Raw genomic sequence first — 26,651 nt, 5'->3', positions numbered from 1 at the left:
TGAAATAATGGCCTCTATAATAATTCAATTAGATCTTATAAAAAATTAAAATTGTATGAATTAGATTGTATGGCTAATTACATGAAAATCTATAATGGCCTTTATAATAAATAATTAAATTACACTTCAGAAAAAAGGAAAATATTACTTTTTATCACTTTTGATTGAAATTTCAAGAAAGAATGAGATTTGTGCAATTTGGGGAAGAATACTTTTGTAAAACCATTAGAAAATATTGAAAACTATATCTGGCTAACCATTAACTAGACTTAGATGCCAAATTTTGCAAAAATCTATCTACATCTTAAAAATGAAAGTTTTTGCAAAACTCACTATTTTCGCACAAAACTACTATTCTTCAGAACACATTGTACAGTCAATTGGACAAGAGTAAATCCTATACACTTCTTATTCTATTACATGACATTTTTATTTGAAAGATTAAGGTACAAGTAAACCACACTCATTTTTATTTGCTACATAAAATCTATTTAATGCTACACAAATATACAAATTGTACACAACAAATATTTGGCAAATACAAACCAGCAAATTTACGTCTTTTCTATAGACTGCCACTTTATATTACGTTTTCTAAAATCTTCTTCTGTCATGTTATCCAGATATTTAATCTGAAAAACAAAACATCATGTAAAAGCCTAAATTATATAAAGGCTACCAGGAAATTAATTTCTGTTAGGCTATAAAAAACTGAAACAGAAATGTAAAAATTATAAAACACTGTTAAAAATAGAAAATGTATTATTTACATCTAAAAATATACATGTCTATACTACTTAATTTTATAACTGTTAGATCTAACATGAACAATTGTATATTAATCAATTAAATATGTACATGAGAATCAGCACCAGTCAGGAAAAATATGCATAAAATACTACTTAACAATACAGGAGAATTGTTGCCACACGATTCATACATCATGGTACCTTAGAGGAGACTATGCAAGAGATTCCATCAGTGTATCCTGACTAGTGACCTGAATAACTGCACAGCATTTAGATCAAGACAAGACATCGAGGGTTGGGAGGACAGATAATGGACAGGCAGCTTTAACCTTCATCTAATTCCTATGTTTTTGCTCATGAGTAGTTTCATTCAAATAGGCAGACATCTTAAACACAACCATATTCTATATGAGCAATAACACAGTTTAAGAAAGGAAAGGACTGGCATTGATGTTGTCCAGTCTGTAATTGATAGTATTGATGGAGGACAAAAAGTGGTGAGTATATTTTTGGGGTTTGCTAGTGTTTCACATAGTTCACTTGTAAACAGCTTAAGGATCTTGGAATGAATGACAAGGAGCTTAGTTGGTTTAGTTCTTATTTGGAAAACAGAGCACACACCAAATAGATATATTGAAAGATGTGGATGAATGATTAAAACACATAGTGAAGGATTCCAGTGCTTTGTGTAGTTTTCTAGAGATAGAGTAAAAATTCAACACTCTTTGCTCAACTGAACTAACTGTAAATATTGTGAGACCAACAAAAATACAAATTGTACTGTGGATCCTACTGTGTGTTTAGTACAAATATATAAAATAACTCGGAATCTTTGAAGAAATATCAATTTAAGCTAGGTAAACAACGACCATTGCTGCTAAACACATCAACTTCCAACTCTATACCAGCACATAGACAGTCTTGCTGTCATGCAGTTGGAGCACTAACTTCACCTGCTGACAGTGTGTCTACTGATCAATCCAGACCAGATCAGACACACACAGTACAGATGTGTCTGGATCCTGATCCAGTGTATGTGACCTGAGCCATCTGTTCCGTTTCACTTTTGGTAATCGTTAGCAATTACTCTTCCTATGCTAATATAGAAATAACTTTGGTATTTATAATTACATTGTAATAAATTTCTTTACTTATCACAGCTAATTAATTCCAATTCATGCCCCTCCCCCCACTACCCATGAGGTAACTGTGATATTAGAGTATGATATTCAGGTGTTAATGCACAGGTTGGTGCCAACAGTGGTTTCATGCAGGATGTCAAATGTTCCAGAAAGAACTTAAAACTACTTGAGAAACTATGGCATGGAAGTGTATAAGATGTAAGGTAGACAAACAGTCATTCCTGTCTAATCAAGAAATATCCAACTCATTCACAGCTCTGCACTCTTCAAAAGCATTTAAATAGCTTAATCTTGATATATATATATATATATAAAAAAGAAATGACCTTTGTTTTTTAGTCTCACTAAAACTCGAGAACGGTTAAACCAATTTGTTGCTAATTTTGATTTTGAAATATTTGTAGATCAAGGAAGATTTCAAAGGTGAGAAACATTGGAAAAGTTTTCCCGAATATTTAATAATTCTCGAAAATAATTATAATATTTACGACACGTATCCAAAGTTAACTGACCCTAAACAGCTGTTGACACATTCAGCTGAAGTTCACAAAAATAGTAAAAACATTTGTTTACATTTAAATTTTTGAAAATATTGAATAATTATACAGTGCTTGATCATTAGTGATATGCAGATTGCAAAGGCAAAGGTATTATTTAAGTTTTACTTCAGATTGCACCAGTGACGAATAAACCATTTAATGCATTGAAAATAATATTTAAACAGTGTTCTAAAACCCACCTTAACAAACAAAGCTGTGAATGTTTTGCACATAAGGCCATCGAAACTGGTTGGCTCCCTTAAAAATTGTACTGTAGTTAAAGGAAAAGCAAAGAGCTGGCACACTCTTCCCCTCATATCAGAAGCAGAATATAAGAGGCTGAAGTAGATGCATTTTGACTAGTAGTCAAAGTAGTCTTTTTTAACGGACTAAAGTCAAAGTCAAATTTATTTATTCCATTGATTAATACATAATTGAAATAGGAGTCATCAATAAATATATTGAATTTAACACTGAAATATATTTGAATAATAGGACTAAAATAGTGAAAACTATTTTTAATTAAATGTAAAATAGATTATTTATAAAAGAGATATAGATAAAGACTCATGAGTTCATATATTAAAATATCAACTCCACATCACAGTTTAAAAATTCATGAATCATTTAAAAAAGATTTCTTTGCAATCAACCAATCAAGGAAATGTTCCTGGCTGAAATTTGTGTAATTTGTTAAAAAATCGAATAGCATTTATCTAGCGAGGCGATCTAATTTCAGCCAACCTATGTTGGGGTGTATCTAATTTGTATCTATTGCATGTTAAGTGATTATGAATTTCGTTTCTGCTTGAAAAATATGAATGTTAGGTTTAGCGAATATTTAAATTTGGTATACGTCAAGGTTAATAATTAATGATTGTTATAATTTTGTAGTGAACATATAAAGGCCTACAATGATCTTGTGGTGCCACTCTACAAATAGTCCTCACCACCTTCTTTTGAAGAAGGAAAATCCTATGGGTTGCAGTTGAATGATCCCAGAGAATAAGGCCATATGATATTTATGATTGCAACAAACCAAAGTAGCAAGTTTTCAAATATTCCGTGGATATTAAAGTCCTTCAACTTCCATAACAAGAAACTAACTCTAGAGATTCTTTTACATAACTTGTCTACGTGATAATATGCCCAATTAACAACTTTACTGACTGTGTCTGGTCTGTTGATAAACTAAGGAGAATATTCTGGGTTTTTTCCTGGCGACAGTGAGTCCATTGGAACTAAACCAGTTTCCTGCTTCCAGTTTCAATACTCACCTGCAAGTCATAGATGACTGAGTTTACATTGAGGTTGTTTGGCAAATCATTTATTATAACTAAAATGGGAAAAGGACCTAGAACGGACCACAGGGATATTTCTATTATGACAGTTTTCATTGTCGAGTTAAATCCTTTCACACAAACATATTGCTGCCTATTTACGAGATATGAAATAATTACTTTAGATGACATCTCTGAGATGCCATAAAACCTGAGTTTCTGTACTATAGAGGTAAATGGGACATAATCCAACGCCTTAGTCAGATCCAAAAGTAACGAAACTACAGATTCTTAAGTGTGTGATCAATAATTTTCATGACTGCATTAGTAGTGGATCTTTCCTATCTAAATCCAAACTGCGATTCAGACATCATATTGTTTTGTTAAAAACAAAGAGACAGCTGCCTGTAAATAAGAGTTTCAAAAACTTTAGACAAGATTGGAATAATAGAAACTGACCGATAACTTTGTGGTAAATGTTTGTCACCTTTTTTTTAGACAGGAATTACTTTGGAAATCTTGAGTGAGTTTGAAAAGCAACCTAACTCAAGACTGAAATTTGAACTACAGCAAGGTTTTGGATGTTAGTTAGAAAAAGGGTTCATTACTTGCATCCAGCATTACTGAGTTGAAAAGTAGATCAGCAGTATGTGAAGCATCAGTGTGAAATTCTTGTAAAAGTCCTCCCATTTCTCACTCATCCAAGGGATGAAAGTTTTCCTGTACTTCCTAGATATGTAAGTCTTGACAGGAGCTAGAACCAGTTCTAGGAATCCATAAAAGTTACTTGGTAGTGGTGAGGAATAAATCTTATATCTTTTGCTCTTAGCAAATAATTGTAATTCACAATGAGAAGACAATACTGACCTCAATTCTTTAATCTCAATATTGTACTCCTGAGCAAGATACAATCTTAATAACTCGTAATAGTTGATGCTGTTACTATTTACATTTATTTAGTTACCTGCATTCGGACGTATTTAACCATGGTTTCAAGATTTCTTGGGTCATTGCAGTTTTTTTCAAAGAACCTTCTCCAAAGGGCCGAGGCCAATACCTTGTCATTACACAGCAGTCCCTCATCATATGTAATCAGAGCTGCTTGAAACTGGTCTCCAAGGATCTTGGTCTGGGCTCGAGCCAAAGAGTAATTCTCAGCCTTCAAACACACATTCAAATGTATCATCTAAAGAATAATCTAATGCATATTTCTTTATTTATGAGACATGAATTCACTTACACTAAAGCACTTGTGGTCAGGACTGTCTTTAGTTAAAGTAATCATTCACTAGCTCAAGAGAACATTACAATGCTATGCTATGGGCTTTTATGTACTCAGTAATTTAATAAGATTTGTAGCGTCATCGGAAAAACAAATTCATTTGTAGAACTGACATAAAATTTAAAAAAAAAAATAGAATAATAGGACTTAAAATGTGTCCTTAAAGTATGAATAAATGAACTCTTTAGTTCACCAGACAAAGTTAGAATTACCAAAATACTTCTGTTTTACAATCAGTCTAGGATATGGCTACTTATAAATAAGTGCAGTGTTAGTCTACATAATCTCTACTTCCTGTCTGTGAGTACTCTAAAAGCTTCCCAATTAATTGAGGGCGCCTTTTCTAACACTCACACCATAATATGCCATTTTAATTAAGATGGTGCAATCTTAAAGTTTTTTGGATTTGGAGAATATTTTTTATTGTTAAATTTATAACCCTTCATATACTGTAAGCAGAATATCTCAACGATTAAATCTAACACTAAATGTTGTAACTGGATTCTGAAACCACTATATCCTTCTATCCCTATCCTAGCCTAACCATTTTTGTAAGGAAATAAATATTTTTCAAAAGATCATTACTCCATAAACATTAACTATGACTTAAATGGTCTCTATTGTGGGAACTGCAATGCTAATATTAATAATAAAGGGGTGCTCTAGTTAAACAAGTTTGAGAATCCCTGGTGTACAATACATAATTATTTAATAATGATTAGATTGGGAATAACATTTTATTAATTACTGCTTTTTTTGGGTTAATTTCCTTTAAGAAAAAAAAATAATTTTACTGTCAGAATAAATATTTTCAAGTGTCTTACTTTATTTTCTATAGGATTACACAATCTTATGTATATTGGTTGAAAAATAAGGATAAACACACAATTACACCAAAAACAATCACCTATTTGATGATACAACTAGAGTGACGTGATGCAATATGAAAAAGATGCAGGTGACATATTACAACATTATTGCATAAATATTTGTAGAAAGGTCATAGGATGTATGTTAGCATAGATAATCATAATTTTATGATGTTTCATGACTCATAAACATTAAAACAAAATACGGGCTGGGGCTAGCCCATTCAAGTTTTTGGCAAGACTAGTGTGGGGATGGGTCTGGTTCGATTACTCCACTGATCGTTGGCCCAACGACCCAAACATTAGTTTAGTTTTAAATAAGAGGGTTGGCCCAACGATCAGTGGTGTAATCGGACTGATTTGTTTTATAAAGTAAAACATAACTAAAATGGGTCGTTGGCCCAACGAACCTTATTTACAATTTAAACAGTAAATTTACAGTCAAGGTTCGTTAGGCCAACGATCCAAAATTTACTTATAATAGTGTAATAATAATACACTAATAATAATCTATTATATAAAAATGAAACTGTTCGTGTGTAACAGCATCACTCACAAACGGCTGGACGGATTCGCCTAATTTTTTTTTAATTTGTTCGTCTTGATCTGTAGAAGGTTATAGGATACTTTTTATCCCTTTCCCGATTCAGGATTCCGCCCCACTGGTAGTGTATATGGTTCGTTGGGCCAACGACCTTATTGCAGTAACAAGTGAAATTGTAGAATACAGGTTCGATTACACCACTGTTCGTTGGGCCAACAACCCGTTTTAGTTATGTTTTACTTTATGAAACAAATCAGTCCCGTTTTATAATTTATAGAGGTTCGATTGGTCCACTGGGTCGTTGGCCCAACAACCCGATCACATTAAACATTGCATTTCAAATGAAAAGGGTCGATTACTCCACTGACCGATTAGTCCACTATGGTCATGGGCACGGCAGCCGCTCCTCCTGCACTGTAGTAATTTTATTCATTATGAGCATGAACACGTTTGATGAACATAATTTTTATATATATATATATATATATATATATATATATATATATATATATAAATAATATGTATATATAAAAAACTATATTATTATAAATTATATATTAATTAAATGCAGGTATGATGTAACTTGTACATTATTTTTTTGTCGGCAAAGAAAAAACTACATTGGTTAATATAAACGTAATATATTTTTAGTTCCGATTTCTTTACGTCATTGAGGTGACTAAACATATATATAAGTTCAAGATTATTCTTTTGATGGTGTCTTCCTCAGTTTCTTTCCAAGTTGAAACATACAAACTTTAATTGATGTCTCCGTGGCAAACCTTGTTATAATTATTAATGGTTTCATTTTGAAATAAACGTATTCTTTGGCGTCTTCATTGTAGCTTTGTATGCTGTGATGGCTGATGAGAATATTGACAACTGTTGACCGTAACATAAAGTCGCAGTCAACGAGTTTATTTATATGATTTTAGTCAGTTTTCATTGAGCCTGGTGGTTTTCTTTTACAGTCAATTTACATCATAAAAGATAGTAAACGGATTAGTTCTTCGGTTTACACGGCCGGTGTCATTACCAACTATTTCAGCCAAAACGTGGAAAACTACCCTCAGTCACAATATTGATCCGGTTTAAGATTTGTTGTTTAAGATAGTTCCCCACACAAAAACTGATACATTGTAAGAATTTAATTGGGTAAGCACCATTTCGACGTAATGTGAACTGTAAAACTTAGATGTTATGAAATCATGTAGCTCGTGTTTTAGTATTTAAGGTTATTATAATTATATTACCAACTACCGAGAAGTGTTCTATGAAATTTTTAAAACTTTCAAATTTGAATACATTATTTACTTTTACTTCATATCATTGGCCAGTATGACTTAGACAGTGAAGCAGTGGACCTATACAGACGGAGAATCAATCGTGTCCATTAGGCAAACTAGGCGGCAACTGAGGACGGCAGCTTTAAGGGGTGGCAAAAAGAAAAATTAAAAGAATGTGTATAAATTACTTTACAGAAACTGAGCCAAAAAATACATAAAACAGGCTCGTGTCACTTTAAAACTCAACCTTTATCATATCAAACATTACTTAGAACGTCAGAATAAACCTTAGGTAAATTGACTATAGTACAAGAAGCCTTTGTAGTTACCCTCTATGTAAAAGTGAAGACAGCAACAGTGTTAGTGTTGTGTTCGGGGGTTGGGCGTGATGTGGCCTTGAGAAGCATATTGTCGCATCGCTTCTACAACCCCATTACTACTACTTGTCTAAACCTTTACTCAAGTCAGTGGACTAATAAATCATTAGGCTAGTTTTGAGGGTTTTGTATCGACACTGTGTAGTCTTTATTATCGGTATCTAATGTAGCTTGATTATGCAAGCATCCCGTATGTAAGAGGACACGCTAGTAGATGCCACCTGCTCATCCGAGGCTTTATTTTTAACATGGAGCAAATAAATGAATGGAAAATAGCACTTGACTTGTCTCAAACTTGATTTATCAATCTTTCATTCCACAGACAGACTTTATAGTGAAACGCCTAGGGGTTTTGACCTCGGATTACAATTACAGTGAATGCATTTATATGGTCAATGTGGTATTTTGTTTTTCAGATTATAAATTTCAAATTCTTTGTCTAGTTTTTTTTCATTGTTTAACCCTCCGAGTGGCGGTACTTTTTTCTCCAAGTGGCGGGACATTTTTACTGATTTTGTATGTTCGCAAAAGAAAATTTATATAAAATCTTGTATATTATATAAGTATGATATATCTTACATCGATTTAAACTTCATAACACACAGAGTAGAATGGTAATAATATGAAACACTTACCTTGGATTGGGGTAAAAAACCAATGGGTTGAATTCCAAAAATAAAAATTCAAATTTTTTGTTTTATATTAGGCTGAGTAAATGTTCCTAAACTTAATTTTTTAACACAAATCCAAAATAGCCATTTTGTTTAAAATTTAATTCTGAACAAAAATATGTATCCGTTATATGTATTATTCCTAAAAACAACGCACTATTTGCTGATCAAAACTTTTATGTACACGTTTTTTACTGCATTTTAGTCAGTATCAGAGCCAAACTCATTCCTCATCATTCTTCCTGGTTTGAGAGGCTTCCAATAATGTTCCAGGTAAGGGAAACACTCCCTATGAACCCCAAAATTACAAGTTGGGCACCAGAAGTGACTTTTACCCCCTTTTTTGGTGTGTACACACACTGCACAAAGTCTGGTAAATAAGCAATCCCGTGAAGAAGACCTACACTTGGTCCAGGAGGTAGTACAGTAGGTGGATGAACCGTTTGTAAGAGTTCCATTAGTACCGGCATATCTAAATACTATATCAAATTAAAGTTTAGAATCTGGTCTTTCTAACCATACCTAATATATAGCGTTTAAGTCGCGGCATAACATCGGAAATACCGGAACAATAGAGGCTTGCGTTAATAGACGCTAGAGCGTCTTTGCCACTCGCGAACGAGATTTAATAGACGCTGCAGCGTCTTTCACCACTCGGAGGGTTAAACAAATTATTATAAAAATTCATCTTTGCGCATCTAGTTTTGCATTAAATGGTATTTTTTTCATATTATATGTGAAATTTCACCTAAATAGATGTAGAGAAACATCTATTAAGAACACCACTCTTCTTGTTGTGTTTTTGTTTATGTGTAGGGTTGTCGGGCTCTTGAAATGTAGTAAAACATGGAGGGGAGAGCGGAGCTGCAGGTGCAAAGTACAGTGGAAATATATGATATTAAAAAATAATATAAATATAGCCTTATTTTCACATAGTTCAGTGCCTAGCAACGAGGATTGTTATTATTAAGACTGTTTGCCTTAATTGTAAGATTTTGAACAGTATATAAATTAATTGTACTCACATCTCGTTACCATGTATATACAAGTTTTGTTATTTAATAGGAATCAACCCAACCTTTTCCCATATTGGTGACCTCGACATGGTCTAAACACATAACTTTCTGATCTGGAAAAGGTTAAGTTGATGCCTAATAATAACACTTGTATATAGGTTAACGAGATGTGTATTTATTGAGTATAATTGATAAGACTGTTCAAAATATTTCAAAGTAAACTCTCTTTATAATAACAACCACCCTCGTTACGAGGCACCGAACCATGTGGAACGATTGTCACATACATATATAATATCATAAGCCTATTTCTTATTTCAAGTATCGTAAATCCTTATGACTACATCCATATTCATACTGCTGGACGGTGTACTGATCTATAGATTTTAACCAACATTGACATGGTCCAAATGTTGAACCACAGAGACGAAGTTCTAGGGCCAACTCCACATTACTTCACAACAATCCAAGAGGGTTAGGGACCCATTGACTTTAATCGAAATTGACATGGAGATTCTTTGAGATAAATGACGATATTTTTTTTATCCCCTTTCCTTTGAAGACAAGAGGCGCATTTCAAGAGCATAAATGTTTTTCAGACAATTTCCTCTGCATGGCTATGGGAGTGGGTGTATACATTTTCGTGAGAATTAACTTACTTATTGACTTGAAACTTGCTTGAATCATCATTTCTGCATAAGGAACATTGGTTCGATGATGTGTGCCATGGGATTTGCCTGAGTTTTAAGAAACATTTTTACGTAGCCTATTTATGTTATGAATAACCACGATGAAAAACGAAAAAAATTGAATAAACAAATTTGTAAATAGACTTTATTACAAATTAAAACACATCATTATTTTTTGAGGCACAAAATTAGTACAGAAGTCTCAAAGTTTTTTAGTATTTGTGTATTTATATAGTTTGTGCCTAAGTTCACGGAGCCATTTATCGAAGGGACTGAAGTATTTCCTTAGTCGCCAATAAATTGTGATGACGACATGTTCTGTCAATCAAACGAAGAAGAGTAGGAAGATATAGAAGACAAGACAACATCACAGAGACCAGGAAGTAAGTGCAAAGCCACACAGATAAGCTGGCTTCCGGGAACGAGGGCATAATAATTTTCAATCAATAACCAAAATTACGGATGCTTTGAAAATTCTTCCTCTTCATTCGTCCAATCTCAAGCACAAAGCCTGGAACATCACAACCGCCTAAATTGTTTGAAATAAAAAACATTTCATTGCTATATTTTCATTCATATAACTGCCCCGAACAATTATTGACGTCAGTGATTTCCATTGATAGATGTCGTAATCATCAAACTAATTACGTTTGGCTTCGTCAGCCCTATAACCCTTACTTTCCAACAAAATGCAAAACAAAACGGAAACCTATTTTCAACGTCTAACATTTCATTCCTAAGATTAATATTACAATTTCCAGTATGCATTGTAATATTTTCACCAGTTGATGCCAAAGGTTATGAATTAACACTTTTACAGGAACTATATTTTACTTAAATTTTGTACATAAAAAACAAAATCAGCGATTTCATTGATTTAAATGACCTCACTGGCCTAACTGTTGATTTGAGCAGACTTTACATTAAATCAAGTTTAAAATGTAGTAGTCAGAAATGTACAATGTGTATGATATTAAAACCAAACCTGATATAATAATTCTTAAATTTAAAATTAAGTTTTGTTTTAAAATCTGTAATATTTTTTAATTACTTATACCCTGTTATTAAATTGTTATTCTCTTTGCTTGATATTCAAAGTTCAAAAATTAATATCACAGTTGTTGTTTATACTTTGCTTATATCCAATTCTCTTTTACCACTAATCTAATGTTTAAAATAAAATTATAAATTACGTTGCTTCAAAATAACTGTCGGGCTTAAAAAAATAAAATTGTATTACTTGGTTTTTTTGTATGCAAGAAAGAAAATTTATTCAAATAAGGTAAACAAAACAAAAAATAATTTATGGATAAACTGGTATAGACAAATTCACTAATTCTTGATAATTTAAAAGATATTTTTATTAAGATTATTTCTCAAATAATTCCAGTATTGATTTATTGTGGTCAGACAATAAAACTTCGTTAAATAGTGTAGATTTATTATACAATTCTTTTTGATATCAAAGAATAAGTGTTTGTAATATGAAGGAGTACTGATATTGTTTATAAAAGTTAACATTGCAGATTATTTCAGAAGAATATTCGTATTAGTGAAATTAATTCAATAATTCAGCTAAATCCATTACGTCATACTCGAAACCTCGGTCAACCTTTATTTTATGTCACTGGCAGTGTAATAATCGACAAATACTATCTGTACGTCTTTATGTATAAATCTTGTGTTATATTTTTCCATTTTGTGTCTTGTTATGCTATTTGTGTTTTATAATTGTTTGATTCCAAAGATTTAAGATTGAAAATTCAAATGATTACAAAATAACTTTAAGTGAAAGTGGTTCATCGATCGAACTAAACATAACCGTCGTTGAAAATTGAATTCTTGTGTAATAATGTGTTAATAACTTGTGTCAAATGTCCCACACCATAAAATATGTAAATAATGCTTCTCATCATCATGTAACATCTTAACGCCATTTCAAACACCAATTATTTTTCATTATAAAATGTATTAAGGATTATTTTGTATCTTTAAAACACATTATTGTAAGATTTCTCAGGGTCCATAATCCTTAATACCATGTAGAAATGTATAATTATTATAATATTATATATATGAAATCAATATATACGTATGTAAGAAACGTATGTGTCTAACAACGTTTACGGAATTTCAATACATTTTACCAACTTCTTATTAACCAGAAAAAATATAACTGTCAACGAAATTAATTATCTAATATTTGATTACATATGAAACCACTTATACTTTATATTAACCTTGTTATATAAGTATTAAAAAGGTAATGATAAAACAAAATGTCATCTTATAATTATACAAGCATTTGTGGATACTAATACTGATATAATAGTACATACTCCTACTAATATGTATATCTTTATTTTTATTATTTAATATTCATCGGGTTATTTTATCATATATGAAATATTTTCTACATACATTAGTATCCAGAGAACAATAATAAAACAAAATATTAATTGGAATGCTAAAAAAGTAAAACATTGTCTTACAAGAGAGCTTAGAAGGAGATGGGGAATGAAGTAGTGGACCAATCGACCCTCTGGTCGCTTAAATGAGCTAATTCAGTGGCGTGGGTCGTTGGGCCAACGCCTGGTGGTGTAATCGGCCCTCTTTTGAACATCGTAGGATTCATTCAATTAAGGTTTGTTGGCCCAACGACCCCATACAAATATTATTGCTTAATATTAATTCATGGTTCAATTACACAACTGACCGTTGGTCCAACGAACCTATTTACGAATGAACCTTATAAACACTATAAGGTTCGTTGGGCCAACGACCCTATATGTACAATTTAAATAAACTAAACAAATAGGGTCGTTGGGCCAACGATAAGTGGAGTAATCGAACCGTCCCCGTGGGGATAGCCTGTGCATTGTCTTCTTGGACAATGACTGGATACTATAAATAGCCTAATTGTCCTAAAAAAGATTAAAAAGACAGTAATTTTTGGTAACTTCAAAACCTAGCTATTACTGGACAAAATGTACTTTAAACTTAAGGAGGTGCTCTAAAATAATTTGCTACAAGAGTTCAGAAACAAATAGAACAGAATACTCACACCAAGCTTTTTACTCTTCATCGCCACATCAGCCCACATTGCTTCTACAATGAAATTTCTGATGAAACGTCCATCATCTCCTAGCTCCATAGCTTTGACCATCAACATCCAAATGTGGAGTTCAGTCACAAGGAACCAAGAGTTGAACGTATCTGGGAGTGACATTTCTGTAATCACATTAAAAAACGAGTACAATACAAACAAAATGGAAGTTAATATTAAAGGTAACAGAAATTCAATTTTGTCTTCCCTACAATAAAGCAGGAGAAACTCAATGTAGTTGAGAAAAATTGTTACATCATTGCATGAATGCCATCACTCAAGTTAAATATGCTCATGTCTAGCTAGTCTTAAACAAATGGTTTGTGTGATGGGTTTAGTGATCTACTGTGGTGGAACACACCACATTATGTGTGGTTGTATGTGTGGGCGCATACATAATGGTACATGATATTAGTTTGAAAAACATTTTTGAATTATGGAACTATCGAACCATGCTTCCCCTAATATACTGTACGCTCATATGGAGATACAGTCAAAGATAGATGGTTTTTCAAATATTATCTTTAGTACTTAATATTTCTGACACACAAGAAAAGCACTTTAAAAATTAATCATATTGTATATAAGAACTATTTGGAAAATTTAGATGAAAAATTAAAAAGAAAAAAGTTGTTACCTTTGAAAAACCATGTGTATGGGACTTTATCAGCTACACACTCGTAAAGGTAATATCCAAGGACTTTCAACTTCTGAAACAAATTCAAATTTGTAGTGCCTATTTAAAACATTTTTATGAAGCATGTTAATACATTTTTATTTCAAATAATTTTAAATTCCATTTCACCCTCCTTTATCTTTTTCTTATGTAATGACTTAAGTTATGTATCATCACCGTCTTCCAATTTCATCATTTTATAACCTCATCATGAAAATTTGGATTTAATCCGATCCAGATTTTACACATGCATGCACACATAACTGCACATATGCTCTAATAAAGCTTACAGGTGTATAAATTGACATATATAATATGAAACCACATTTTTGAACCATCACTATACATGCAGCAGCAGAAGTGTGAGAAAAACTGAGACTCTTTCAAAACGTAAGACAGTTGATGTTACATAGAGCTCAGCTTTGCATCGATAAAAAAAAAGGAAAAAATATGGACCATAATATGCTGTGACATTTTTTTACATTCTCGTTTAATTGTGTGATTATTTTTTGTGTTATTAAGAAGAAAATTAAGTTTTTTTCAGTATTTTTGCGTTTTTGTGTGTGTTAAATGTCAAAGGAAATGTTGCCTACAAGGACGCATTTCACAAATTCTCAATTTTTGTCAGAAATGAAATATTTGTGACCCCCTACATATTGGATAAAAAATGTTGTATTCACATCTTTTATAAAACCTGAAAAATGTGTAATTTTATCGGAATCAACTTGTATGTATGTATATACTATATATACAGTATGGTTGAAAAGTCCCGGAATGGTTTAATAATTCTTTAACCATTTCTTGTAAAGCAATTAGACATGGTATATCAATATTACCCATAAAAATCTAATGTTTTATGTGACTGTCAGGTTCTTATCTAATTAGGGGAAAAGCCCACAAGGAGTCAGAAGAAAATCTTAAATTGGAGCATAGATTGAGATGTATATAAAATTAAAGGTCTTTTATAGTAGAACACAATGCTGGAAACTGTACCTCAAAAAGTTTACCTTATCCAAAATGGCAGCATTTTAAAGTTTGTCTTAAATTATGCAAAAATGAGTAAAACACATAATATTCTATTTCTTAAGGATAACATTAATTTACTGTAGTGAAATTTAAATCAAGGACTTGTTTTTTTCTCTTAGGACAAGAAGCTTATAAATTGCACTTAGTCCTATAAGGACCTTATTGCTGCTTCCGGAGTGACAGGATATTCAGGATGGGTAAGGTTAGGGGTTAGGGGCCGCATCCTATCGAGATGAGGAAGAATTAGGACACTAATCTCAAAGTCATGTCACTCCAGAAGAAGGGGAGGCCAGCTCTGAACCAGCCTCTCCAGTCAAAGCAGGCAGCGGGTGGCACACCCTGGTTGAGACTAGCAATTGAACCTCTGATACTTAGGGAACGAACCCCACCAAATCCAACAGTCACAATAGACTGTCAAATTATCCTTGCACCCCAGAATCTTGACATTTGCGATTAGTGATATGCCGCTCCTGGACAACCATAAGGTTGCCCAGATTTAAGTGATACGTTGGTTTTTGCTGTACCTAGTGGTAGGTTCAACTGGAAGGTATAAACCAGCCACAAGTGGTCCCTACTGGGTAAAAATCAAGGACTTAGTCTCTGCAAGTGTTAAAAATGATCTCCAAGTGTTGATAATATCCCAATCTATAGTAGAAACTAGTAACCACATTTGTAACATATCTGCACATATTTGCCGAATTTCTTTAAAGATGTGATTAATTGTGGCAGGTTTAGTTATGTAAATCCTTTGTTTTCAATAATCCCATAAAAAGAAATCTAAAGGGTTTAAACCTGATGATCTAGGTGGCCTCTCTATTGCTCCCTTATGTCTTATACGATTGGGAAACTTGACCAGCAGCTCATGTACTTGTACTGCATGAGGTAGTACCCCATCCTGTTGATACCGTACTGTGTTATAACTTTGATCCAGTACAGTACATAAAGCTGGCATAATTTTATCTCTCAACATCAATTCATATAAGAACCAATTGAAATTGCCACTGAATACAAAGGTCATACAATGCCAACTATCCCAGTCCACATGTTCACTTTTCCAGGTTTCTGTTTATGTCTATTTCTCATCCAGTGAGGATTGTTATCACAGTTATGCCCATTCTGTGAAGTGTAGAGGTAGCTTCGTCTGAAAATAGAACATTAGATAAGAAATTTAGTTCCTGTACACACCTGCCCATCATTGTTTCACAGAATTCGAAACATAAACTCCTGAAGTAATTTCACCTTATAAAGATGATAGAGGTTTTGTTTTAACATTTTTAACACTGAACATTTTCTTGTACTGTGAAAAGTTGCTGCAGCTCTTGTTAATGTGTGTGGCTTTTTGGAATACATATATTGATTTATTTTTGTTTGTAGCAGATTTGCACCACTTCTTTCACAGTCTTTTACACAGACAGTTTCTTTGAAACGTTATTCTTTCAGTTTCAGTCAGAGACATCACAATAACAAAATACACAACTAGTCAGTGTTGTTAAAACGTGTGTTAAAACAAAGTTACTCTACAAATCTTCACTTGCTTCACGAAGATCACCTGTGGAAAATCGACAGAAAAATAAAGCTTCCTGAGAGAACATATTCAACAATCAGATTAGATAAGATAAACAATGAGTCACTTTAATGCTGGAATGACAGTAAGAATGTCATCAGCAACTTTCATTTACTAACAAGGATGTAAAGACTAATGACTTTTCAAATAATACACAATCTCGGAAATCCCATTGTCACACAAAAGAACTAATTCATTGCATCAATGAGGAAACCCTGCAAATATTCTGGATATGTTAAGAAACTTTTAAACGCCACCATTTTGGATAGGGTAAACCCTTTGAGGTTCGGTTTGCAGGAATGTGTTCTACTAAAAAAGATCTCTAATTTAAGACTTTCTTCTGACACCTTGCAGACTGTCCCCCTGATGAGATAAAAACCTGAAAAACACATAAAAAATTAAATTTTTATGGGTAATATCGATATTACAAGTCTCATTGCTTTACACGAAATGGTAAAAAAATTATTAAACCATTTCATGACTTCAACGGTCGATCCAGAAGCCATGCTGTCAGCTGTTTCTTGAGGCGCTTTGGATGTTCCATCCTTAGGTGCTCTGGCAGGTTATTGAAGAAGAGGGCACCTTTGTAGGTGGGTTTTTGTTCCGACAGACTCAGGTGGTGTTGGGGAAGTGAGAAGTTCATGTATGTACAGGGTGTTCAGTTAAAGTGTTCCAATACTTTGAGATTTTGTTCTAAACATAAAAATGAGAAAAAAATTCATTTGAAGGTATGTCATAAAATTTATAGTTTTCCATGTATATTTCTGTAAGTTTTTTATAAAAAAATTACATCTTTTGAACCAGTTAAGATAAAGTTACAAAACTTGAGAATTGTATTAACCTTTGGAAAAACTTTTTGGAAATAAAATATTAACAAAATCCTTTTACTTGTTTCAAAATGTTGTCTAACCAGTTTCAAAGTTTTTAAAGTAAAATAACAAAATATAGTTTTAGTTATAAAAAACTCATAGGATACCAACTATTTAGCCATTTGTATACCAATTCAAATGGTACCTTTTTTAAAGAAATCCAAAAGGAGGATGGTCTACAAGGAGTTGGGGTAAAAATTTAACGTAAGCTTAGTTCAAGATTTTCATTATTTTAAAATTGTTAAGACTATCCTCCACTGTATTTGAAGAATCAATAACTACCTTAAAAACTATTTCTTAAGCCCAGTATTCATTTACTACGTTTAACTTTTACAACTTGAGCCAAGACAAGAATATGAATAAATGAATTTATTTCCCATATAGCAATTCCACAATACAATCATTTGAACCATTGAGAGAAAAAAAACTGGCCAATTTTACAAGTAGTTTGGCCAATTACAAACATATATAAATTACAATGTTTTAATTAGCAACCAGTCTATGATTAATTAACTGATTAGTTAATTAATCTAAATTAAATTATCTAAAATAAACTAATTAGAGTCTAGCATTATGTTTATTACAAGTTGTATGCCCGCTGTAGCATCTGTGGGCAGAGATATTTATTTAAAACATGCTTAAAAACCACTACTCTAGCACGTTGGTGAAACACCTTACATCCTTCTGACCATAAAGCCAAGCAACTGTCCTTTTACTAAAATACTTTATATTGATTGAGTTCTTTATTTGAAGCGGAAGTTGGTTGAACAATTTAGGGCCTAGGTATTGAATGGAATGACGGAAAATAGATCTGTTGACTTTGGGTAGTTTAAACGATTTATTTGCGAAGCTTCTCGTACTGTAAATATGGTCATTTGGTATAATACTTTCTCTATTTCCGCTCCTAACAAAGAACAGTCTCAGGACCTTAAATATAAAGAGATGTTGAACAGGTAGGATTTGTAGCTCTTGAAATAAAAGGAACGAGCTTGTTGGTTTAGATTTTTTAAGAATTATTTGAAGAAAAATTTTTTGAGTTGTTCTTATCTTATCTATTAAAGCTGTTTTGTAAGTACCCCCCCCCCCCCCCTTCGGCAAGGTAGAGCATACTGTAGTTTTGAATTGATTAATGCAAAATAAAGGGTTCTTAAAAGATTAGAATTACAAAAATTTCTAAAAAATAAAATTTTCTTATTTGTGATATTAAACCACCTAGAACAGAACCTACGTTGTAAATGTTTCGGTACTTTGGGATTATACCGACCACACCCAGACATGAATCGTTATTTCACATTTCGTTTCTACTGATTACTAGATTAGCGTAGAACAATATTTCGTCAATATAAAACAGGAATTGTCTTATCGCAAACCCCTCCCCATCCTCAGACAGAGGTCAAAGTCGAGCGTCTAGTAGATAACGTGATTGCAGAGTCTCGCCGCCCGTTCAGCTGGTGCATCGCTTTGTTGTACTTCCGTGTTTTACCTCTACATTTCTCCAAACACAAAAATTCAACAAAAACAAACATTTACCAAACTAAACTCTTTATTAAAAAAAACACTAAAAACTTGTTTTTATTCTTGATCACATTCCGCCACCCAAAATGCGAGTGCCTCCGGCCATCAGCGCGGGCTTTGGCAGCACCTTCGGTGCTGCCCCGCGCTGATGTCGACGAAAGAAAAAACATCCCTCGAGATAGTACCTATCAGTAAAATATCAAATTCTAGAGGGGCTAATCAGAAATATAAATTGAATTGTAATGGAAAGGCAATTATATACCGTGCAAATCACGTGATGCCGCGCGGTCTGCCGTAATCAGGATTCTCGAGAAAGATAAGATAACAGCGAACACAATAACGATCACAATACCTGGAAATGCTTGTAAGTTTGTAATTTTGTAATTGAAGAGTTGTTTTTTTCGTTCTATCATGTTTGTTTCTATAAATTTCTATTTTTTGTGTTCTTCATACTAGTGTGGTCGGTATAATCCCAAAGTACCAATGTTTCAAACTTTTAAACCAGCGTAATGTTTTTAAAGAGTGAACCTTTTCAGATCGGATTTATGGCATTGTACTCTATTAATAGAGATCTTTAATTTGATGTACTACTCAACCTATCCTCTAATTTAAGATTTCCTTCTGACACCTTGCGGGTCATCTTCATAAGATGATTAGATTAAAAAATGGTAGTTACTTCAAAAATTGTGTAGTAAATTTTTAAATTGTGTTGATATTATTGCACTCACCACTTTTCCTACAGTGTAAAACTTTATTTTTTTCAACGTTCTCCCAAAAATATTGCCATCTAATGCAGTTGATTTTGGGGCAGCAGCGCCTTGGTGGGACTGTGATAAACAAATATGCCTATGTTGAATAGGATATAATATGCTTTGTATTCTTGGCAGCTGGGTCAAACACAATGTTCGATGCATACCCATTTCCACAGCCTGTAAAAAGAGGGATATTTTAAACATACGACAATTGGCAAAATATAAAACTTGTAATAGAATATAAAATGCATAAATAAAGTATGTAACATGCAATATATTAGTTTGAATGTCTGTACAAGTATCCTCAATTACAAAATTGCATAATGAAGTATGCACTTTTGTCTTCTGCTTGATGGCCTGACTATATAGAGTATTCTTGAATTATATTGACAAATTTGTATCTTCTTAAAAAAAGATTTAAAAAAACCAATAAACACATGTCCTATCTCGGTTTATTTAGCATCTGTTTGACTTGATGGGATAGTTAGCTTAGACTACTTATTTTATATCTTGTGATGTGGGCTTTCTTTTGGTATATAATATATGAGGGTTATCCAGAAGTAACAGACATTTTTGAATGGCGCGACAGTGGGCGGGGCTACAGCCTGCAAAACAACTGAACAATTTCCTTAGAAACTAATTTAGAGAAAGGCTATAAATAAAAGTTATATGGATAAAAATCTCAATCCACTTACATGATGGGATATTTATTCTCATGGTGGTTTATGGGGTCACTTGTTTTTTTTAATGGGATTCATATTTTTCACCACAAATTCATGTTCTACATAAAAAATACAAAACTGCTGTCTGAAAAGTTTGTTACAAATCATATATTGCAACAGAACACTTATAAAAAAAAATGTTACAGTGAAACAACATAATAATTTGTTTGAAAAGTATCAGTTTCAACATGCAAATAGTTAAAATTATTAATAAGACTTAATATTAAAGAATTACATTATTTTTGTAGAATATGAAATTCATAAATAAATAGAAATTTCCGTCGAAAACAGATGTGACACTTGTTGGGAGCTCCAGTCACTGTTGAACCTCACAGAACCATGAACACATCAAAGAGTGTTTTCTACTCCTGTAAAATATTGATTGTTGAGAGAAATAACTACGGCAAGTGTTGAAAGGAGTCAAAAGAATAATAACAAGAATAACAGAACCAACTGCCAGAGATTTGATCATTCAAACTCTGGCTGCAAAGGAGAAAAACTTGCTCTCGTTATGGGTGAAAAACATGTTGAGATTATATGTAAAGCTGAAACAAATTAGTTAAAACAGTTAAAACACTAAACTAATTCTAAAGAATGTTCTGGTTAATTCTCTCCATTATCATATTAACCTATTATCATATTAATTCAATTTCCTTAATATTATAATATATTACAAAGTGAACGTTTTAAATTACATTTGAGATGAAAACAGGTTGATAACCAAAAAATGAAGAGAATAATATAATTCTCTGTCACTATCTACTGTTTGTGATGTTACTTACAATTTTGTACAAGGCCTATTGAAATATATTACAAAATGAACGTTTTTAATAACATATAAAATGATTACAGATGTCAGAAAGTCCCAACTAAAACCAACATTGATGGCCAGGACTTTTCTGATTTTGAAATTTCACAAGCTAAGATCATGTTGAAAAATCTGGTACAGGTGAGCTTTCGGTGCCTTGCATTTCTGGTGGATAAGGAGGAACATGAGGCAGTTCTAATATTCAAACTCAGATCATATAAATTTAAAAAAATAGACTAAATTTAACTTTTCTCCATCTTTTAATATGAGGGTTATTCCAAAAGAAAGGTCCAGTTAAGAAAAAAATCCAAATTTTTTCAAAAAAAAATTGTTTTATTTACATTCCTTACATCTTTCTCCATTTTTCTACATACTTTACTACATTTCCATACTTATTTATACATTTGACACATCACTCAACAAGCTTTTGAATGCCTAAGTTGTAGAAATTGGCCAAATTTCCAAATTTCTTGATTAGAGGTAGGTTTCTTTCGCAGTATAGGGTCTTGCATTGTCATACAACAACAACCCTCCTGATAAAAAAAAACCATGTCGCTTATTCTGGATTGCATGTCGAAGTTTACTCAAGGTAGCACAGTAGGCAGCTTTATTGAGTGTTGTCCCTCTTTACATAAATTCGACTCATAATATTCCATAACTATCCCAAAACACGGTCACCATAACCTTGCATGTTGAGATTGTCTGCTTTGCCTTGAGAACAACCTTGACTAACGATGACGTGTGACACCATTCCATTGACTGACGTTTAGACTTGTGGGTTATGTGAGAAACCTATGTCTCATTCTCTGTGACAATATGGTCTAAAAGTCTGTTATCCCCCTTATGATATCGCTCCATAAAAGCAAGAGCAGAAGCAATTCTTTTCACTCATTGGGACTGAGTAAGCAGCCTGAAAACTCAATGGGCGCTAAATTTTCTAAAATTCAAATGTTCAGAAACAGTTTTTTACAAAGTTGTTCTACTCACATTCGGGAAATCCATTTATGTCTAAAATCGATCAGAGTCATCTTCAAGAATTTTTTCGTCAACTGCATTGACCAAATTGTCTGAAATTACTCAGTTTCATCATGTTGCACATTTCCCCTCCTTCATTAAAAGGTTGCACCACTTGTGCATTTAAGTGTTACTCATTATATTAGGACCATAAATTTCAGTGATGAATGTCCGCCGCTGAAATTTACTTGCAGACATAAACTGTATCACTGCCCTAACTTCGAGCTATGGTCAGGAGGAGTGCCTATTGCCTTCAGCAAATGGGACTTTGGTCGGGATGCAGCAGTGGGCACTGTAGAATTAGCATTCTGATTCAGGGGGATGATCTGCACATGATCTCTGATCAGATGCCACCAAAATCTTCCTTTGACAAACCCTTTAGGGTTGTGATACCTCCTAAGGACGATTGGTTGGAGGGAAGGAAACCTCTTCCACCAGCGGAGCTTGAATGGTTTACAGACGGCTCTAAAACAAAAAGCGGCATAGGTGCTGTAATTGTGGGGGTGAGACCATGCAGGAAGCTGGTGGTCCCTATGGGTCCTTATCCTACAGTTTTTCAGACGGAGGTCGCAGCCATTATGGAATGTACTTGTGAGAATCTTCGTCTGCGTTATAGGAGTAAGACTATCAATATTGATAGTCAGGCAGCACTGATGGCACTGGATACTTGTGTGTTCAAATCCAAACTTGTCTGGGATTGTGAAGGAAACAGGATTTTTCTGGACATTTGCCATCGTTCAGTGAAACAAAAAATAAGTAACACTATGTTTCGAGATGTCGTAGGTGGTTGATCAACGAATGCAGACATATTGTGACCTGTATTCTGTAGTTCTGTTTTAATAATTAGTGTTGTGTTTAGTTTTGTATTATGGGCATGTATTAGAGTTAGTGAAGTTGACACACAACATGGTGGTTGTTATTCCTGAATTAAGCGTGTCACAACTCTCTGGTATGATTTGTTTATTTTAACCTAGTTCATAATTATGTGTTAGTTATTTACCTGAAGAAGAGATCAGATTGCAGATCTCGAAACGCAGTGTTACTGATTTTTTTGTTTCACTGAACAGTGGCAAATGTCCGGAAAAATCCTGTTTCCTTCACAATCCTTCCATCGTCAAAAATAAACTTCAAACAAAGAATTGTCTGAGATTGCTATCAAGTCGTTTCTTCCCTTGCCAGAATCAACAATGTGACTGTCTGTCGGGGTCATAAGGGGATCCCTGGGAATGAAAGAGCTAATGCCCTGGCCAACCGGGGTTCTGCATCAATTATGACAGGTCCACAACCGTTCTGCGGTATTCCAAGGTGTGAATCCTTTGGGACTGCCTCGAAATAGGTTCGTGCTGAACATGAGAGAAGGTGGAGGTTGCATCTGGGTATAAGAATGAGCAGAATGGTTCTACAGTCGCCTTCCTCCAGAGTGGCATCTGACTTTCTCTCACTAAGTAGATTGATATCTTCTCGGGTTATAGGTCTGATCATGGGACATGGTCACCTGAGGAAGTATCTTTACAGAGTCGGCATCCTTCAGGACGTGTTCTGTAGAATGTGTGATGAGCAGGATGAAACTGTCGAATACTGCTCTTTGATTGTCCTTAAAGATCAAGGAGCGGTATGCCATTTTTGGTAGTTTGGACAAGAGTGGTGAATTTCCCCAGGAGGACCTGATAGGTTGTTTTCTGTGGTTTGTGGAACTACTGACATCATAGACTGGTAGGCCTCATAGTGTGCTTCGGAGGTATATAAAAGGCCCTTGAGGCTTAAGTGCATGGCAGTAGGCTGCCCCATAGAAGGAGGACTTCACAATATGCAGGTTGATCAATTGTCTTAAAACACTGTGAACTGACACTATAAACAGAACATAGCAACAGTCACAACTCTAATGGCAGCGCTTGACGTGCAGGGCATGTCAGGAGTCAGCGCACAGGCATGTTTTGTCCTTGGCAGCAAATTGAAATAGTTACAGTGAATTGGACCTTACTTTTAGAATACCCTTGTACAGACTTAAGTAGCTATATAGACTGTAGTATAATAAGTGGCCACCACTTCACAACAATTGAATTACTAATATTTCTGATTGAAGTATCGAACAATAAAAAACTGAAATGCAAATTACGTTATCGATATTTCAGATTATAGCATAGTGAAGTTATATTTTTATATGTAAAGGAAATATAAGTGTTTAAGATTATAGAAAATAATAGCTTTGTATGTCCAAATAGTTTGTCTCCTCTGTTCTCCTGTCTGGACACCCTACCAATTAGGACAGATTAATCAACTTGACGGAATCCAGAAGAGGGTTGTTACTGCATCAGTGGACTCCATTGAATTATTTAGAGAATTGAATTTCGATGCCTTCGGCTTTCCAGAACTACTATTATTTCTGAGAGGAGATTCTAAAACACAGTACTCATACCACAGCACAGTGCCACACCTGCATCACTTGAGGAATAGTCTACCCGACCACTTGGACTTTTCTTGCCATGTCTGATATTGTTTTCAAGAAAAACCTTACAGAATTTTTTTATAATGGAGTTTGTGTATAGAACGTATTGCATGCTAAAGCATTCACAAACACACACACCAATGCACACTTCCATGCTTGGCCACATTCAATAAAACACACACATACTTCGACATGTCCACTAGCTTCAATTGCCATAATTATTGTTTTTGTCTTGTTTAGTGGCTTCATGGTCGTTATTTATTTGAAATATTATTGCTTATTGTTTGTTCAAAGTTAATTATGTTATTTTTAAGCTCACATTTTTTTAAGTTTATCAATTATACTGTTACTTATCAGAGGTCTTTGCATATAACCTTTGATATATTAAATATAAACAAATACATTACTTTCTATTAGTTCTTGCTCTTGTTAGTGTTTTCTGGATCATGTCATATAGGCTACTGTTTGTCAATTATTGTAAAATGATAATTACTGTGCAATTAAACAGATAAATGCCTCTCACCCATGTACCAATCTTCCACAGTTATACTTTCTCTTTCAGATTTTTGCTTCATCAAGTACTAATATAACTCCTTTACCTTTTACAAATTTGTCTTCTATATGTACAAATGATAACCAATCTGCAAATATTGTATTTCAGCATGTACTAATGTCACCCAAACTGCATTAATTTATTAAAAAGTAATAGTTGGAATGGTTTCAAATAAAATAGTATACCGGTATATGATTGTTAATAGTCTATATTCATCGAACCAAATTTGGAATGTTTCTAATAAAGTCTTCTCAAGTGCGTTTTCTGTAATGTTACATATTTATCTGTTACATGTTCATTGAGTTTGTTTTGAAATGCCCCTAGCCATTGCCATAGTGGGCTTCGGTGATGCCTTGGGCACCACCCCTAACTACCTAGTTATTTACCTACTATAGCCTAATAACAAATAGAGCAGATAATGACAGTGGCTTCCTTCTTGCAGATATTGCTTCCTTTTGGGAGGCAAAAAACAAGAACTGATTGTCATCATGACATGCAATTTTCACAATAAGTCAAATAAAATTTGGTCTTTATAGGTAATAATGTAGTTTTTTAGGTTCCTGGTAAGAAACACTCTTACAAATATAGTGGCTTCCGGATAACACCAAAGAAACCCGAAACCTCTTTACAGGAAAACAAAATCAACATTTCCTTAACAAGAAATAGCAAAAGTAAAATTTCCCTAAAACTGTATAGTATTAATGATAAACTATACAAGTAGTGCTGTAATGATAAAATAAATATTATTTACCTTGTAAAATATGACCGATAAATGAGAGTTCATTTTGAAATTTTTAAAATGTTAAGTGTACTGACAGTTTAACCTTCTTGTTACATCATAACCTTACTCTGACAATACTGTATTCACTCTCAAATTCACTATACTGTAGTGACTGACTGATAGTTACCCCTACCACTTTCACTCAAGGAGGGAAGTTTGTCATACGTTAAGTATGCTTATTTTTTATATTTAGTGGGGTGATCTTCCATAACCTTTACTTTCTTATAACTTATTATTCTTCTTTCCACTTTCAGCATTATCCAATCAGAAACTATATTGCAGGTTAAAGCATGAAGATAAAAATAATTGAAGTTATTTTCTAAAACATGTGAGCGAAATTGCTGTTTGGTGCTGCACTCTATATGGCGATTTACA

The 26,651-nt window shown here is 33.4% G+C and overlaps 1 protein-coding gene across 1 annotated transcript; it reads right to left on the bottom strand.

Moving 5' to 3' along the window:
- Nucleotides 1-453: 453 nt before the first annotated feature.
- LOC124362391 (ubiquinol-cytochrome-c reductase complex assembly factor 1) lies at nucleotides 454-26,558 on the bottom strand. Its single transcript, XM_046816836.1, has 6 exons — nucleotides 26,247-26,558; nucleotides 19,929-20,129; nucleotides 14,188-14,260; nucleotides 13,509-13,675; nucleotides 4,675-4,869; nucleotides 454-632 (listed from the first exon to the last, which is right to left on the bottom strand). The coding sequence occupies exons 1-6, from the start codon at nucleotides 26,277-26,279 to the stop codon at nucleotides 555-557; spliced, it is 747 nt and encodes a 248-aa protein (XP_046672792.1). The 5' UTR covers nucleotides 26,280-26,558; the 3' UTR covers nucleotides 454-554.
- Nucleotides 26,559-26,651: the final 93 nt, after the last annotated feature.

This window comes from Homalodisca vitripennis, chromosome 5 (assembly GCF_021130785.1).
Source record: "Homalodisca vitripennis isolate AUS2020 chromosome 5, UT_GWSS_2.1, whole genome shotgun sequence".
Taxonomy (NCBI): domain Eukaryota; kingdom Metazoa; phylum Arthropoda; class Insecta; order Hemiptera; family Cicadellidae; genus Homalodisca; species Homalodisca vitripennis.
Note: the sequence above shows the minus strand (reverse complement) of the source record. Positions and strands in the feature narration are given on the sequence as shown.